The 18796-nt window shown below is 39.1% G+C and overlaps 1 protein-coding gene across 2 annotated transcripts in view; it reads left to right on the top strand.

Annotated features, from left to right (window-relative positions):
- Window positions 1–989: 989 nt before the first annotated feature.
- Window positions 990–18796, top strand: part of LOC146449597 (cilia- and flagella-associated protein 44-like) — a 33915-nt gene continuing 16108 nt past the window's right edge. The window contains exons 1-21 of one of the 2 annotated variants that reach the window (XM_085101184.1): window positions 990–1185; window positions 1749–3705; window positions 4769–4892; window positions 7908–8070; window positions 8768–9087; window positions 9417–9505; window positions 10062–10336; window positions 10924–10995; window positions 11101–11148; window positions 11593–11692; window positions 12245–12339; window positions 12486–12692; window positions 13373–13483; window positions 13908–14066; window positions 14899–15147; window positions 15982–16136; window positions 16544–16817; window positions 17254–17391; window positions 17718–17813; window positions 18421–18477; window positions 18554–18627. In XM_085101184.1, the coding sequence (XP_084957310.1) occupies window positions 1842–3705; window positions 4769–4892; window positions 7908–8070; window positions 8768–9087; window positions 9417–9505; window positions 10062–10336; window positions 10924–10995; window positions 11101–11148; window positions 11593–11692; window positions 12245–12339; window positions 12486–12692; window positions 13373–13483; window positions 13908–14066; window positions 14899–15147; window positions 15982–16136; window positions 16544–16817; window positions 17254–17391; window positions 17718–17813; window positions 18421–18477; window positions 18554–18627 (4670 nt within the window). In that variant the 5' untranslated portion in view covers window positions 990–1185; window positions 1749–1841. The remainder of the gene's footprint in view (window positions 1186–1748; window positions 3706–4768; window positions 4893–7907; window positions 8071–8767; window positions 9088–9416; window positions 9506–10061; window positions 10337–10923; window positions 10996–11100; window positions 11149–11592; window positions 11693–12244; window positions 12340–12485; window positions 12693–13372; window positions 13484–13907; window positions 14067–14898; window positions 15148–15981; window positions 16137–16543; window positions 16818–17253; window positions 17392–17717; window positions 17814–18420; window positions 18478–18553; window positions 18628–18796) is intronic. The other variant, XM_085101185.1, reaches the window with a different exon arrangement.

Below are 18796 nucleotides of genomic sequence, written 5' to 3' on the forward strand. Positions count from 1 at the left end.
GATATATTTTACTTTCAATGACATATCCATATTGAAGAATATAACTTTTCTATGTACAGTTTTGAAATATTCCCGTGGAATCATCATTACAATCCGTACCTCCAGAGGAAGCGTAGATTCTCAAATTGTCTTATCTTCATAATAAGTTTCATTTTTTTCCGGTAACTTCGAAGCATGCTGTGCTGTTACAGTAATAATACTAATATTTTACGGCGAGGAAAAACTTTTTGAAACTGCGAAATGAGTGCCTTCCTCTAAGTCTAGGTCTCTTGCTGTCACCAGGGGCTGGTAAAGTGGTCATAGTTATATACTACACAGCTCTGTGGAGTGGAGGGCAAGTATATTTTTATTTTATTTACTTGATGTATTCTAGATGCAGTGAAAACTGTGCTAAGTTTCAAAAATATTTCATTACAACTTCAGTTCCTTTTCAATGGAGACGAGTCACTTTAATCCTCTACCTCTAGATGTTAAAGAATGAAATACGATGAACATGAAAAGCTGATAATATTAAGCAACGTAAAACAAAACAAATCAAACAAAACACATTGACCAAAATTAAAGACGAGACAGGTGTCTTCAGCCGGAAGTCCAAATGTTGAAGAATCAAGCCGAAGGCTAGGATAAATGCTTAAACGTTTTTTTCTTTAAGAAAAATAACAACAAGAGATGTACTTGAATCTCTTTTACTATAGTTTTCCTGGAAAGCACAAAAAAAGTCAAGGTGATATATGTGGTCTAATCTGTTAGGAGAAAATAAGATATGGTCAATTCCTTTGTTAGAAACCTTAGCAAAAGCTATTATTGTATTCTAGTTTTACACAACTGAAACGTAAGAGACGTTTACTTTCAAACAAAGTAATGAAATGATAACAATAATAGATTTATTTTTTCAAATTTGCCATTTCCAAGCTTTAAAAACTGCGGATGAAGATATATTTTCTCGTTACGTGTAATGTCCTATTGTCACGCGCGCGCCGGTTTTTGCAGGTGCATCCTGTGTGATCAGACGCTACGGTTTTGCAGTCGGGCGGAGAACATGTTTAGTAATATTTCTACATCAGTGAAAGGGGGTTTAAGAATTGGCCATTAGTTGTATTGACACGGGACAAGAACGAAGAGTTTTCACTGTCCTCTGAAGGAAACGACCAGTGGAAAACTGCTTATTTGACGGTGGAAAAAATGGTGAGAACAATACATAATTGGGTCGGTTACAGTGGGTTTCATTTCATAAGCGTATGTTTAATTAAGCCTTTATTTCGCGATAGTAATAAACTTCTGTTTAAAAAAAAGCTATTTTCTCACCTGTAGTAAAAGCTAAAATCTATTCATGTATACTATACTGAGCTTTTACTGAAACTGCCGGTCAGCTTGCAAAAACTATTTGGCACATAAGCGTTCATGTTTGGGGAAACGTCACTTTGAAGAACTAAAACGCAAAAGGTCATAGCCGACAAGATTAAAGATAAATTCAAAAGGATCGTTTCGAGAAATAGGCCTTAACTTTCGATTCTACAGATATTTTTGTGGTTGAATAACACTTGCCTTTTGAATATGATTGAACTCAAAGTGTAATGAACGAAAAAGATTAGGTGATGAAATTCATACATAGTCTCTAGTAAAATAAGCTTACAAGTCAAGTTATTTAAAATTCAAACCATCTGAAACTTTTAGCAAAGCTAAGGAAATGCCAGCAATAATACTTCTTGTTTGGTAACAGGTTTTCGAGTTTTTATTTCGCGTTTTAGATACTTACAGAGTCGTAGCGAAGTCATATCTTGTTGAAAGACACAAATACAAAGTATCACCATGGTGATGAGGTTAGTGAAGTCGTTTTCAAAATGTCGGACAAACCCGAAGGTTCGGATTCTAATCAAGGCTCCCGAGAGGAAGAAAGGGAGGATAGTTCAAAAGCGCCGTCGCTAAAGGAAGCAACACATAAATTGAAAGCTGAGGCTTTAAGGCGATTGCAGCTTGGAGGAGCTGATTACGAAGGCGAAGGCGCGAAAAACGGTGAAGCGCGCCAAGGTTCATCTCAAAACGACAACTCGAATGAACAAGGCACGGGAATTAATGGCGGTGATCGGGGCGAAATTGAGGCAGAAAAATCTGATGTTTCGAGGGAGGAGAAAGACAGCAATGTAGACATCACTGATCACAATGTTGCTGGTTCAAATCTCGGTGAAAACAAGGAAAGTGGGAGTTTTAGTCAGGATTCAGGGAAACCTAAGGACGATGTGTCGGGGGATTCTTTCGCAAACGTAGGGGATGTAAATCGACAAAACAAGCAAGAATCTGATATCTCTGCGAACGAAGGTGATCCAACAAGCTCAGAGGTTAAGGATCAAAGTATAAGTAAAGGAAGTATGTTGCCAAGCCAAGGCGAGAACACAAAACAGAGTGTCTCTGATAAACCCATAAGTAAAGACTCACGGCCCACGAGTGCTGAAGGACAGGAGGGAGCATCGCGTTCCTCCAGACCTAGCTCAGGAGGGGCAAGGCCTGGATCAGGGTCCAAGGGAGCTGATAAAGGAGAGGGAAGTCCACAGAAACCTAGCAGCAGACCTGGTTCAGGAAGTGGCAGTAGGTCTAGACCAGGTTCAGGGTCTAAGAGATCAAGACAAGAAGGACAATCTGGCAGTAGACCTGGCTCTACCTCCAGACGACCTGGTTCTACTAGCAATAGTAGGTCTAGACCTCAGTCAGGAAGCAAACAAGAGGTCACCGATTCTCTTGGGCAAGATGGATCCTCCAGTGGAGGTGTTGCAGAAGGGACGGCAGGAGACCAGTCTCAGTCAGAACTAAGCAAGGATAAAGAAGGGGGCAGCTCAACTGACGGAAAGACAACCTCTTCAGGCAAAATAACCGAGGGTGCATCACAAACATTAGGTGCTGATTCAGATGAGCAAAGGCAACAACACCATGGTGATACATCAAATTTAGCTGTAAATAATAAATCTGCTGATAACACATCCGTGCAAACATTAAGTGGGGAAAATAAATCCGAGTCAAAAGATGGTGACAAAATAAGTGATGATGTGTCACCTCCCATGAGTGAAGGATTAGGATCCAAAGACCAGGGTGTCAATTCTAAACAGGACTCTGATTCTCTTTCTAATGATAAACAGGATTCTGGAACGACAGAAGCTGGCCAAGGGGCCAAAGAAGGAGGACAAGATGACAGTGTTCAAGATGATAAGGAAAAGGCCACTGGCGCTGATCAAGCAGGAGAGGGTGATGCAAAGTCTGGTGAACAGAAAGATGCATCAGAAGCATCACACGCACAGGGAAAAGATGGATTAAAGGATGAAACAACTAGTGAAGGTCAGGAAGGGGAGACTAAAACTAGTGATAAAGATGGATCCAAGAGTGACGCTGCTGTTGATAAAAAACCTTCTGTTAAAGAGCACGAGGCTGACGTAACTGATAAGTCAGGCGTCCAAACAGATGGTGACAAAGATGGTACAGAAGAATCATCTGCTGGTAAAAAAATTACCAAAAGCAAAAAAGATGATACTGCAGCAGCTGATGCAGGCGAGGAAAAGAAAGAAGATGGTGATGGAAAAAAGAAGAAGAAGAAAAAAGCCAAGAGGGAAAATGCAGAACAAGAAGAGGACATCGAGGATGAGGAAAGTGAAGGGGCTGAAGAAACAGGGAAAGCTGCTGGAGAGCCACAACCTGCCAAAGCAAAGCAAGACGCACCAGGTAGGGATAAAATTCTATAACATGGTAAACAACAAGCACAAATAATTTATTGGAGTTTACTCTAAACCGCAATATATGTGTTTAAATCCAACTGGTACACCTTAAAATTTTGGGTAGAGTGTGAATTGAGCCCAACCATTACCTAGTTTAAGCTCCAATAAGTTTGTAGTTAGAACAGCGGACTGCTGACTAAGAAGCTGTGGGCTCAAACTCAGGCCAAACCATGAGCCAGGGTCAAAAAATAACTGGGAAGATCATGCTGGCTGGGTGTTCAACATCAACCGTAGTTCAGATGCTTCAATCATTGTACAGTGAGATACTCCTTCATCCATCACCCCCATACGCTGTACATCATGCTGGGTCAACTCTTGCACTCATCTCCATTGCCGTAGGTTCCAGAGTTTCTGGGTTGTGATCTGACAACATAATAATATATCTGAGGGTTGGGTGGAGGCTGGGCGATGGGATAACCACCTGTCCATGGGTTGTTGTGACCTTATTGCTTCAGGGTGGAGTAGCCAAGGAGCAAACCACACCCCATTTCAGACCAAATGGTCAAAATTTGTCTTTATTCAGTGCAAGTTTCAAAAACCATGTAGTGTTTGGTGTTGTTTGTTGTTCATGTTGTGATTCAAATTTATCCTTGGTTTAAATTTTATCTTCTTGTTGTTCTTGGGTATCATAATGTATGATAATGAGCTTGAAACAATGGAAAATAAAATTTAAACCAAGGTTAAAATTGAACCACAACATTTTCAATAGCTTATATAAAGGGAAAATACCAAGCTAAAAATAAAAATTAATATTTATCACTGAAGGAACCAATGAGAAATATTTTCATATCTGAGTTGCTTCATATCAGAGATCATAGTTATTTCATTGGTCATTTGATGTTGTTTTGCTCTGAGAGATAAAATAACTTAAAAGTCATAAATTATAAATAAATATGTATCATAAGAGAGTTAGGAATAGATCTCATTTGAATCTTCCAAAAATACATGTATGTGCCTGACTTGTGTGGTAAAAGTTACCATGTCGACCTCAATTATTTGTATAATTTCAGTCAAAGTAGAAGAGGAAGAAGAGGCAGAAAGAATTCTTCCAGATGACTTCTATTACGATTTTGATGATCTTGTGTCAAGAGCATTTTCAACAGAAGGCATCCCATCACAGCTGTTATCATTTCAGTATCCTTAAAAAGCAAGTTTCATAAAATTTGAGGTTTATTCCTTGCTTTGGTCACAAAGTTGTTTTGGGTTAGGTTGTATAACCTTGGGTAACATTGTGTGTTCATTTTACATGAAAGGTAAAAAAAAAAAGAAACTCCCTTTTGTTACACCTGATGCATACACTTGAAGGAGTTAGGAAGAATTCAAAACCACTTATTTATGTAAACCTTTGCCTGTCGCTTGTGGGTTCACATAAACATTTAAATTCTCCCAGATGTCTCAGATGTGTCTTCATCAAGCTGTAAGTTGTAAACATAGAAGATTTCTTGCCATTGAACCAAGCATGATGAGCTTAGGTGAAGAAAAAATGTATGCTAATGAGCTTACGGTGAGTTGAAATCACCAATGGCTTATCATTAACTGCAACAAGAGAAACCGTTTTGCACCTTTGCGTGTTATAATTCATGGTCGGAATGGCCTTTTTTCACACGTGCAGAGTTCCAGCAGTCACGCAGAGAAAAACAAAATCCCAGACATCGTGGTTTGTGCAGATCGAACGCGCGAGGAATGCTTTCGTTTTATCCACGCGAACGATAACCAGTAACAAAGGTTCTTCTGTTTTTTGTAAGACATGGTTCTTTTGCTTGAATAGTAACTCCAGGGCACAGACTTAATATAATATAAACCACTCAAAATAGGCAACTGGGCGATTTAGCATTTTAAAAGAACATCGAATCAAAGAACAAACGCAAACAATTCCTGCCAAAAGCAGTAGAATCGCGGAACAGAGTTTTGGACATTTATTTACTGCACAAAATGTAACAATATTTATTATAGTACAAGCCGCGCTAGACACTGTTTTTGTGAACGTTGTAATCACATTAAACAAAATTCGAAGTCTTTTTTTCACAAAAGAAAAAAGAAAGAAAAGTGATACAAAATTTTGTACATTGATGATACAAAGCAAGTGATCGCCTCCGCACGTTGCATTCGGATGTCCCTAAAATGGAAGAAAAAAGGAATAGTTAATAAACTGGAGTGCGAGGTTGGTATTCCTCTCATGAAGAGTTATAAAGAATTGGGTCTACAAGGCTGTCTTACGGTATACTACATTTGTACTCGACAGAGCAGCTATGCGCAACGCAGAAGCAAAATATTACAAAGCAGAATATTACAGTAAGCTAGATCAATATCCTGCCCGACAGATAACAACAGCTCACTGAAAAGAAAGCTGACTACCCAAGTAGAGCAGAATTAGTTATTGCGATATTAATTAGTGGAAGCAGAGCATTCTGCTCGATAAGCTAAAGCAGAACCTAAGTTAGTGTTCATAGCGCGAGGTTAGCCGGTTAATGTTCTGCTCGACAGATAACAACAGCTTAATAAAGAACTGACTACCCAAGTAAAGCAGTTTGCTCGACAGATAACAACAGTTCAATAAAAACTGACTACCCAAGTAAAGCAGTCTGCTCGACAGATAACAACAGTTCAATAAAAACTGACTACCCAAGTAAAGCAGAACAGGATTAATATCGCGCGATGATGGTTGAATTAATGTGGCGCGCGGTAGATAAAAACAGTGCAGTAAATAAATGACTAAGAGCCAAGCTATGCAATACAATAAATTCAAAAAACAGAATCTTAAAATTGATATAGCCTTTTTACAAATTTCACTACTCACCAATGCCTTGCTTTGCTTTTATATGATCGTGAATCTATGACGAATACGCGCGAGTTTCCCAACCTGGATCAGTTTCCCGCCATAATAACAAAGATTCATCAAGACTTCGACTCTCGGCAATGGTCTGAGGAGGTACATCCTTCCAAAATATCATTATAATTTCTAAACGTATACGTTGCTTTTCGAGATTTCAATCCTATGATACTTGCGTTAAATGCTGAGAGGAAATTTGTTAGCCAAATTCAAAGACAGAGAAAGCTGGGACAATTCACACTCAGTAATACAACTCAATTTCCGAAGTACATTATTTTATCGAAGCCGGCGTCGATTTATCTGAGCATCGCATTCTCAGGTGAAGAAAATAAAAACGAAATATGACCCAAGAACTATTTTCCTCGGCTTTTTGGTAGATACAACTTACCAAGTCGAATATGCATGTGTAAAGGTCAATCCTCGAGCAGAGGAAGTGGTCTGCTGTTATTCAATATATTAAATTGCTGCCTGCCGCAATTATCGATGAATACAAAAATTTCCATAATTTCCTTTGTGACAGTCTGGGCTGGGAAATGTTATGAAAACGAAGGCAAACCAATGGCAAAATCGGAAGTTGACCGTGGAAAATATATAATATCATACAATACCACTCCGGAAAACACTGCGCGTCGCAAGCCACGAGTTTGTCTTAAAAGCGCAAGATGAAACTGCGTGACTACAATACACTGTGGCTGTTTCATGTTACATTTCCAGGCATACGATGACACATCGCGTACAATATTAAGAGGACCCCTGGGTGGAATTTTTTTCCTGCTCAAAGCTGCTCATGGAGTGTAGCTGGAAGGGTGCCTACAGTGGGTCTCTTTTTGAAAAACAAAAAATGGTTAAAAACAATGTCATGGGAAATAAATGTTTGGTTTATCAACAGAGTTGGTAACTAAAGTTAAATTGGCCACCGTAAAGAGATTCAAGTGCTGACGTTTAAAGCATTTGCCCTTCGTCAGAGCGACAAACTTCAACACTTGAATCTCTTTACGTTGGTCAATTTACCTTCAGTTATCAACTCTGTTGATAAACCAAACATTCGTTCCTACTCCCAACCAATGCAGCACCACAGTTTCTTTAGAAACTCACCCCCTTATTCATTTGTCATGGCAAAAAAGCGTTTTGGTGCCCAAATTTTCAATAATTTCTGGCAAAGCTTGTTTTGAACACTTGTTATTTGCCAGGTGTCTGGTTGGCTTGAGATAACTGATTTTGACTCTGAGCTCATTATGGTACTTCAAAATCATGGACAGTTTACTTGGAATCCTTATGTTCTTGGTGATAATTTTCCTTAACTCATCTCCCTCCTGTAGCCACTCTTTTGGTTATGAGTGTACAAAACGTTCAAACCTGCATGTCCTGGATGAAAATTCTGTGTTGTTCTCGGCTGGAAACACTGTAGAAATTCTTAATCTCAAAACACAGGAGCAGAAACACATTCGAACAACAGGTGGTGGTGGAATTGGAGCTGTTGCAGTAAGTGTTTTTTTGACACATTTATTAATTTAACAGTAGAGGGAGGTATGATAGTACCAAAGTTTTGATGTCTGGAAGTTAATCCCACGAGCAAAACCTACTGTGGGCGAATTTTGACCAAGATATCACTAGTTATGCACCTTTCCTCCAAGCCCTTCAAGTCTGTAAGCACCCGCAACATGCAACAACTCCTCTCTGTTTTCCAGATATTTCTTTCAGTAATTTTTTGGGAGAATTTGTGTAAACATCCAGGGTTTAGAGCAGTTTCCAATCGAGTGTCGTAAAACCAAAACCGAAGTAATTACTCTGGCCAATAACAACAGACGTAAACAACACAAGAGCCAATCAGAATCCAAAGTAAATACATGTAAATGGTACCCAGCATGGCAAAAACGCATGCAGCGAAAACACGATTGGTTTTGGTTTGGATTCCCATTGGTTGAGAAAGTGGCGCAAGTTTTGTCACAGAGTGTAGTAATGCAAAACCAAAGCAAACACAAAATTACTTTCAACACTCAATTGACCCTACACTCAAGCGCTCTATCTTTGGTACTCATCTCCTCTATAATTTCTTTTCACCTTTATTAGAAGGAGAATTTAGATGCTGTTCACTAAAAAAAGAATTTGAAATTCAAATTCAAATACTGTACACTGTCTTGTCTAAATATTATTATTATACATATTTTTTGACTTGCAGGTGCATCCCAGTGGAAAATATTTTGCAGTGGCAGAAAAAGGCGCAAAACCAAACATCAACATCTTTGAGTACCCATCTCTTAAGCTCCACCGTATTCTGCGTGATGGCACAGAAGAAGCTTACGCCCATCTAGACTTTTCACCTAAGGGTGATAAGCTTGCATCTGTCGGCAGTGCACCAGATTACATGCTGACAGTGTGGGACTGGAAAAATGAGCAGGTCATTCTGAGGTCCAAGGCATTCTCACAGGATATTTATAAGGTGGCATTTTCTCCTGAAGATGAAGGTCATTTGTGTACAAGTGGGTCTGGTCATATCAGGTATGAAGTGCCTACCTCATGTTCATACTAGTCTTATCATAAACTGGCCCTGTTTGTTCAAAGAGTGGAAAACTTTATCTACTGGATAATTCACTATCCAGTTGTTAAAATATTTCCCTTGGAGTGCATTTTATTCTCTGGAAAGTGACTTGTCTACTAATTAAAGTTATCTACTACTGTACTCTTTGAATAAACAAGATGTGGAAGTTACAATGAATTCAAAGCTAGTTGGTCACTGAGGTTTTAACCAAATTTTGTGGTAGATGTTAAAAAGTGAAATACAGGCAGCTTAACCAGCAATTTATTTGTATGTTTTTCTAACTAAATAGATTTTGGACCATGGCAAACACTTTCACTGGATTAAAGCTACAAGGGCAAATTGGAAAATTTGGTGCCAAGGAACTGTCAGACATAGAAGGTCAGGGTTACTTAATTGGTACATTATACACTGTAATATATTGTTGATATAGATGCCTGCTTTTGAACCTTTCACCACCCCAAACAGAAACTCAGTTCCTTAATGAATACTGTTTATGGCTAGCTTGAACTCCCACTTCAAGGTTGTCAGGAATCAACCGTGATCTCAAAAGTGTATGTTAAGAATAATTCACAGTTCTTTCCCAAAATAAGTACGGTTAAAAGTAAAGTTGTTCACAAGCCTCAGTTGGCCCACAGACTGTCAGTATAGGTTAACGCACTTTCTATAGCATGAAGTAAACTAGGAGCATTGCTACTCCCTATGAATTGAATGAGCAAGAAAACAACAAGATGGCAAATGCTAGACCACACACTACAAATCTTTAAATCTGTTTGCCAACATGCTGGCCACTACACCACTTCACCTCCACAAAAAATAAGTAAGACCCAGAACTAACTGTGAATATGTTTTATCTTATATAAAACCCACCTAAATTAAGTTACCAACATTTGGCAGTAGTAAAGTCATTCTCACCCTAAAACAAAATAACCCACAGGTTTTGTAGAGCTCCCTGATGGCAAAGTACTATCAGGATCAGAATGGGGGAACATGTTGCTCTGGGATGGTGGCTTGATTAAAGTGGAGATTTCTAAGAAAGGCAGAAAGCCATGCCACGTTGGTATGATAGAACAGTTCTTCATGGATGAAGGAGAGCTCATGACCATTGGTGTGGATGGTTATGTGAAAGTTTGGGATTTTGAAAGCATTGATAATGCTGACACTACAGAAGAGGGCCAGCTGTTTGAAATGGACCCCATGTATGAGCTGAAGGTAATTTTATAACCATTAACCCCCTCCCTCCTTTCCCCCACCCACCTAAGGAGGAACTCCCATGGGAGGGGGTGGGGTTGCTTGTCATCTCTTTTAGGGGTTTAAATTTAGAATTTGGGTATCTCTTAGTGTGTTTAGACTAGAGTATCAATATTTTTAGCCATAAGAGAATCGTTTAGGGTTGCAAGTGCAAAACAAAAAATATTGTTGTCATGCAGTGTTGGTGATCTGGACCAATTAGGTATGAAATAGATCTTTAAGACTTCTTCACAACCAATCATTTAATCATCTCATTACTGAAGATAGATATTTATCTGTCTGTTTCAGAATGGTATCTTTTAGGGGTCAACTAAGGGTTCCCCTATGCCCATATGCATACTGGTCTCTTTAAAGCTTTAAATCTCTTTAAAGATACCAGATCAGATTCCCACCCCTTTGAGTCATGAAATACCAAGTGTTCTTGACTGTAATTGCTTTACTTGTTGGTTAGTGCAACAATGATGTAGAATCTATCCATGTGTGATCTTTCTTCACCTTTTACAGAAGTTAATGGGATGAAATAATTGATTTTGTTTCATTGTATGTAGGTTGGTACAGATGTCAAACTCATGTCAATGGTCAAAGCTGTTAACACTGAAGCCCCAATCTGGTATGCTCAGGTAAACATCTTTGCATAAAATAATGCAACACATATATTTATCCTTCCTAAAACTGTTTTTGCAAGAGTGTCTGAAACTGATGATAATTTTGACAAAATGTTTCAGGATGCTGCCGGTGGTATTTGGAAGTTGGATCTCTCATTTACCCATACTGTAAGTACAGTCCATAAATATCTATGGTTAATGGTATTTTTAAAAGGTATTCTTAGTGCCCAAGAGTGGTCAACAACTAACATCCCCTGATACTGTCAATGTACTTGTCACACAGACAGGTGACAAGAAGTTATGCTTCAGTAAGCAAGACAAAACAAATACTTGTACAGTGTACCAAAGGCCAATACAATTTCTCTCTCTTTAACATGGACACCTCTATATAAGAGAATGACACCTTTAAGATGTGGAGTCATCCTCTGTTGTCCTTGAATCTTTAACTTCATTTCTTGCTGTGAGGCAGCTCTTCTCTAAGCTAGACAGTAAGAACTGGACATGAACATGTCTTTTTCTATCAAAGGGAGGTACAAATATAGCTTCAAGGGGAGAATAAACATGAAACAGGGTTCATGCCAAGGGTTTGACGTGTCTTCTTTTGTATCACAGAGCCATGCCCCTGAGAGGATGTACTCCTACCATGCTGGGCCAATCACAGGCTTGGATACTTCTCCTGTTGCACATTTTGTGGCCACAACAGGAGTTGACCGTAAGTGAATTATGCAAAGCAAACATTTTAGACCCCATGTACTGATGGGGGTATTAATCTGCCAGTAATGGATCTGTTAAATTAGAGATTCAGTAAATTAAATATGTGTTATTAGAGATGGACCCAGAGTAAAAAGGGTCCAAATTTTCAACATAAGAGTTGAAGAATGGAAATAGGCGGTTAATCCTTTCACTCCCAAGATATGAGAGCTAATTCTCCTAGCCAGTGATCATACAAACCTTTATTGGCTTTTCCTGAGAATTTGGTTTTGCATCAAGACACTATCCCCTAGTTGATGATTTTGGAAATTCTCATCACCTAACTGCTTCAATCACATCATATGAAAATTGTAAGGAGAATTTATTTGTTTGTCACTTCTGGGAGGGTTAAAAAGGGAACAGTTCACCCATAGTGGCCTTGTTTCCTTTGAAGAAATGAAGGTGGAAGGGTAGTCTCTTCCAATGGATCTGCTATTGTCTACTAGAGGGTCGTAGTGTCCAGTGGAATCCCATTTATTGGAGGGATGTTCTAAACTTTTACCATGTTTTGCAGATACTGTTCGTGTGTATGATTATGTTTCCAAGACGCCCATGTGTCAGGCCAAGTACAACTCAGGTGGATCAAGTTTAATGTGGGTTCCCAAAGATGTGAGTAGAATAGGATTAAATAACAAAATAATCCAAAACAGTATGTGTACATTCAGATCCATGAATTCTTTATGTTCTCCAATCAACTTTTTATCTTCAGCAACATGTTTTATCAAGAAAGTCACCAAAAAATCTTGCTTTTGCAGGTTGAATCCACTGGTACCAAACTGCTGGCTGGTTTCGCTGATGGTGTGGTTCGTTTACTAGCACTTAACAAGGTTGACCCATCACAACTGAGGAGCAAGAAATCTAAGCTGAAGTATGAACTGAATCTGGAACAAGTCTTCAAACCTCACACAAAGTCAGTCAATGTTCTGACCATTGATGAGCAAGGGGAACTTCTGGCAACTGGGGTAAGTTTCTTCAGCTTTTTTTTTCCCATTTGTTATTTTCTACAACTAAGCTCCTGGATAGCACTTTGAAGACTTGAGCTTACTATTTTGCATGTTTATTCATTTGTTTCTGATTGTGGGAAACTTCCTTAGAGAGTTTGCAAGTTAACTTGAAACTTCTCTGTAGAAAAGCAACTTTGTAACAGTTTAAGAAAATAGGTAAACTCTATATCGTGGATATAGGTAACTTCATAATTTTTAGAAATGGTAATTCCTCCAGCTAGTTACAAGATTATTATTTTAGGAGTGTCCCAGCCATTCAAACCACGTTGTACAGCAAGAAAAACAGCACCACGGGAAAGTAGTGCTCAGTAGCTTTCATTTGAATGGTCACACTTTAGGATTTCTTCCACAGACTCAAAAGTTAGAACCACCTTGTACAGCATAACAAACAGCACCACAGGAAAGTGCTGCTCAGTAGCTTTCATTTGAATGGTCACACTTTAGGATTTCATCCACAGACTCGTAAGTTAGAACCACAGTAATAATATTGATTCTTGGAGTGAAAGCATTAAGAAGTTTTGTTTCACATTGGGACCACCTTTCCTCAGATGTCATGATTTTACATCATCCTGCAAAGTGTTGGTTCAGTAAAACTTACATGCAAGGCACCTAACATACATGATTCATTTTATTTTCAGAGTGATGATTGTACTGTATTTTTCTTTACTGTTGGTGAGACTTACAAACCAATTGGTTTTATTGAAACTGCTTCTCCAGTTGTCTCGATGGAATGGTCAAAGAACAGGAAGGTAAGGCAATGCCTGTGTTCTAGTACGGTTGGTTCTGCAAATGATTGCCTCGTGTCTGCCTCGTCGGATTCTATACACTTCAACTTTATTAGGTGTTTGTATAAATTTACATGTACAATTTCTTGGCACCGCAGGTATCAAAGCTAATCTAGGCGGGCCAGGATGATAAAAAGAAAGAATGACTTTAACTGCTAAGTAAGAAAGCAATGACTGAGCTACATGTGTAATATTAAAGATACAAGGATAAGGAAAGGTTTTTGGGAGGAAAAAAATAATGAAGAACTTTTTTGAGCTTCTTTAAAGGCAACACAGGAGAAAAGACAAGGAAAACATGAAATAGGGTAGGAAGGAAAGGTGTGGCAGAACGGTAATATACAACTATGTCAGTTGTGATAATTTTGACTTTTAACACTTTTGTCACTAGGCTCCAAAGAGCTTACTCGTCAGCTGCCAAGACGGAACTGTGCTTCATGTGGAGGCTCCCGCCTCTGGCAAATATGACACAAGCAAGAGTTACCACCTCCCCCTGACAAATCTTAAGACCAAGGAGTACCACTTCACAAGCGTCAAGGATAAACTCAGGGTGAGAAGCATTTCAATTTTAATACCTTCAAAGTGGACATCTAATGGGTTGGAACATTGCACTCAATAACTAGGGAACGAGAAAGATCGCAACTTGATCCTCGATACTGGAAACTCGAAAAAATTGCGTATCGAGGATCGAGGTTCAGTAATCAAACTCGAGTAGAGGATAGAGTCTTGCGAGGTGACTTGACTGATTACTCGATAAACTGAACACGCAAAACAATAAACTTCACTCACAGTCTTCCTTCCAATACATGAAACGACGCAAACTCAACTTAGATGGAAATCTACCCAATGGTTAATCATATAATCAAAGATATGGATTAAAGATAACAGTGAAATCGTGTTAAATTGTTAGCAACTGAGGTTTTTCTGTTTCTTCTTTGCATATATATCTGCAGACTCGTAGTGGAAGGTGTATTTTGTTGGAACATTTTTGGGACATTTTAGATTGCAATACACTGTACCCTGAAATCGTGCACACATTTCTCTTTGAAAATATTGAAAGAAGTTGTTACTTTTTTCTTGGCTGGAATGGAAGCTGGAATGAAATTACGGCAAACTGCACAAATGATCAGGTGACCACATGTTTACCCAAAACTTTCCGCTCACTGTTTTCTGTTTCACAGGAAAATTGAGTCGTTTTGCGTTAGCATCAAAGGTCAGAATTAGTTTGCAATGTTCTGAGACATCTATGTACTAGCTTTTTGAAGAAAACATAAACGCACGTTTGCTGTTTGCCGTAAACGGGATTGTAAATCTCTCTGTTAATTGAAGTTTGAGTGAAAAAGTGATAACCAAAGTAATTGCTGTTGTTTGTTTTTCCACAGAAAGCTGAAGAAGAAGCCCAAAAGGCTAAAGAGGAGGAGGAGAAACGAAAGAAGAAAGAAGAGGAACGAGCAAGGAGGCGCGCACGAGGCTTGGACGATGAAGAGGAACAAGAAGAAGAGAAAAAAGAGGGTGAAGAAGGCGAGGAGGAACAGAAGGAAGGTGAAGAGACCGAGGAAGAGCACCATGAACCGGGAAAGATTATCAAAGGATTCTATTATGGCAAGCACGACAAATTCTGGGTGTCTATGGTAGGTTGTTTGGCTATGTGCACAGTGAATAGTAGCATACTTGCAATAGTAAAATATAATACACATGAGAGTACCTCATTTCACAACTGTAAAAGAGAAGAGAAAAAGTTTCTTAAATTAGGAAAATTCTTAGAAACATTAGCATCACAGGAAAGGACTGATCAGTAACTTTCATTGGAATGGTAAGACTTTAGAATTTCATTTAGTTAGAATTACCTTGTACAACATAATAAACACTGAGCACCATAGGAAAGCACTGCTCAGTAGCTTTCATTTGAATGGTCGCACTTTAGGATTTCATCCATAGACTCAAAAGTTAAAACCACCTTGTCAGCATAATAAACAGCACCACAGGAAAGTACTGCTCAGTAGCTTTCATTTGAATGGTCGCACTTTAGGATTTCATCCATAGACTCAAAAGTTAAAACCACCTTGTCAGCATAATAAACAGCACCACAGGAAAGTACTGCTCAGTAGCTTTCATTTGAATGGTCGCACTTTAGGATTTCATCCATAGACTCAAAAGTTAAAACCACCTTGTCAGCATAATAAACAGCACCACAGGAAAGTACTGCTCAGTAGCTTTCATTTGAATGGTCGCACTTTAGGATTTCATCCATAGACTCAAAAGTTAAAACCACCTTGTCAGCATAATAAACAGCACCACAGGAGAGTACTGCTCAGTAGCTTTCATTTGAATGGTCGCACTTTATGTTTTTACCCACAGACCCAAAGTAAGAGCCACAAGAGATGACTTAAGATTCACTGTGGATTGAGATAACACTCAGCTTTATCGTTCTCATTCATTTATCTTAAAATTGTTTCCATTTTCAGGACGGATGGGATGCAGGTTATCTGTACGAATGTGAGTTTGATGAGGGCAAAAAGCCCGCTCCAGCCGAGGGACAAGAAGATACGAGAGATGAGCCTGTGAGATCCATTCCTGTGGATAGCAGTGACGATAAACCGATCAGATCCGTGTGTTTTAGGTGAGGAGAACTGACCAGGAGTGCTGAACAGATCAACGCTATCTCATCTGACGAATCAGTCAAATGTTTCAGCGCCTTTGGTGGACCTTGTTGGTTACTAGGGCCTTAACACTTTAACACCTAATATCAAAGAACAAATTCTCCTATCTTGTCCTCATACTTGCCTTATAAAAGTACTGGGGAGAAGTTAATAGAATATCAAGAAAATTTACCTTGGGTTATCATATCCGTAATTCTCTTGACTTCAGCGGTTGAATAAGCATTGATATTACAAGGAGAAATTTTTATTTCTGATCACTGTTAGGGCTTGAAGGGTTAAAGAGACGTTAATGTTGGATGATATAAAGTTTATTTTACTTTGAGTGTGGACTCTCTGACATTGATTTTTTGTTTCACTGCTATGTCAGTCACTCAGGTAAATTCCTTCTCCTCGGTATGGACAATGGAGTTGTTCGTATTCACCCGCTGGACAGTAAAAACGACTTGGAACAGTTGAGTTCATACTGGGCACTAAACGTGCATGACAACCAACATGGCGGCATCAGACACATCAAGACCAGCTTTGATGACAAATACGTCTTCACTGCTGGAATGGAAGGCAACTTCTTTGTGTTTAAGTTCATGGACAAAGCCGTGAAAGGACTTAAAGTTCCACACAAGATATCCATACCATCGGCAAAGGTGAGAGAAGAAACGTGGAGCGAGCAATTTTAGGTGCAACCTGTACCGTTTGTAACGTCTTACATGGTTGGTCGAGAGGACAAAAGGACGAACAACAGAACAATGTTCCCAGCCCTAAAAAACAATGCAGCTGCAGGTTATCAGGGTCCAGTAAAAATAGAGCTTTTGAAAGGTGCAGGTCTGCTGCGATTTCAAGGCCAAAGGAGTCCTTATTTTTCTTTGTGGATTCTACGGAAAAAAGAGGCATGAATCACACGGCAAAGAAGCTTGTAGTGACTAATACAAGAGGGTGTGTGAAGTTCGCAAAGAGCAGCTTGCCCATTCCAATTGGCAAGAAAAATTGAAAGGCTGACATCTATAAAAATATTTAACCACATTACTCAACTTTCTGCTAAAATTGTGCTTTATTGAGATTGTTTTTACTTTCTGTTTTTAGAAATTGATAGGGGAAGAAGGCGAAGAGATAGTCAAAAAGATTGATGATATTGATGATCCAAACCACTACAGCATTGAACTCGAAAAACAGAAAGCAGAACACGATCGGATGGTCAAGCTAGCTGAGGAGAAAAAACAGGTAATTGAAATGTGTTAATTGTCTTCTTCTGTAAAGGTCCTTTATGGGGTGCACAGATTTTGTGGATGACTCGCACGTACTCCATGTTGGGGATTTTCTGCGTGCGCGCGTGGACAGACGGTCGTGGGTTTATGACTCTTGTAGTAATACGAGGCAGTGCGTTATGTTGACTGTGGAATTGAACTGGCACTATGTCTAAAACTTATGCAAAACCGGCCGATATTTTGAACTTCCTGATTGAAAAACCCTCTTTTGGAAGATTAAAAGAAGTATGTTTGTTTGTATTTACCTAGGGGAACTCTTTTTATTTTCTTTTTTTTTTACAGAATATACGCCGAAAGATAGGAAATTTAAGAAGAGTATTCAAGGAGTTGATGACCAAGAATCAAAAACTACCAGCACATGTTCAAGTCACACCCGATGTAAGTTACTGTTTCACCCTTATACTCAGATTCATCCCGGCTTGCCCCCTTAATTACAAACCGTAAATCGTCTATTAAGCCCCCCTCACAAATAACCTCCCCCCTTTTTTCAGAGGAAGAAAGTCGTTAAGTCCCCCCACCCCCATCCTCACTTCGGATCCTCCGGTTTTTTTTCACGACCAAATTGATAAAAACGGATGGTATTATGCTAATTAATCACGAATGTAACACTTCATATTCACTTACTAAAATACGGTTTATTCACGTGCTCGAAGTTTGGAACACTGATTACCCTAGTAATTTGTTCTTGATCTTCGGAAACGGGATAAATGGCCTTCGCTCAAAACATAAGACATCTCCTTTCACACTTTTAATTTACCGTAACTCTAGTCTGTTCCTCTTTTTTCTATTGTACTGCATTTTGCCAAATAAAATAAGGCCCACTCTCTATTAACCCCGCCCCCTCTATTAAACTTCCCTCAAATGTGCCTGAAATAAATACGCCCCCTTGGGGTGGGGGGGGGGGATCTTAATAGAGGATTTACGGCATGTTTGCAAACTATCTGGTTTCTCTAGAGCAATGCATCATAATCCATTTATTTTCCAGGAATTTGAAATTGATCCTGGTTTGATCACTGAACAAAAAGCGGAGGTCGAAAATAAGGTAAGAGTTCTTGACTCTTCTTTCAGACGACGTATCGGTGCGTGTTTTTCATTTTTATATTTTTTGGTGTTCTCAGATTGGGCTTGTTCGTAAAGAGATGTCTTGGGAAGCGGAGAAACACAGAATTGGATTGAGGAAACTACAGAAGAGGTGAAACATATTATAGTGTGGTTTTCGAATGGAAATATCAAATAGTCACTAAGCAGGTTTTTCCGCGCTTTCCGGGCTTCATGATTCGTTAAAAAAAGATATTATGGTTTGCTTTAACCAATCACAGGCAAAAACAAAACCAATCCTGACGTGACTCGTGTGTGTTTTC

The sequence above is a fragment of the Pavona decussata genome, unplaced genomic scaffold, assembly GCF_977016875.1.
Source record: "Pavona decussata unplaced genomic scaffold, jaPavDecu1.1 SCAFFOLD_602, whole genome shotgun sequence".
Lineage (NCBI taxonomy): Eukaryota > Metazoa > Cnidaria > Anthozoa > Scleractinia > Agariciidae > Pavona > Pavona decussata.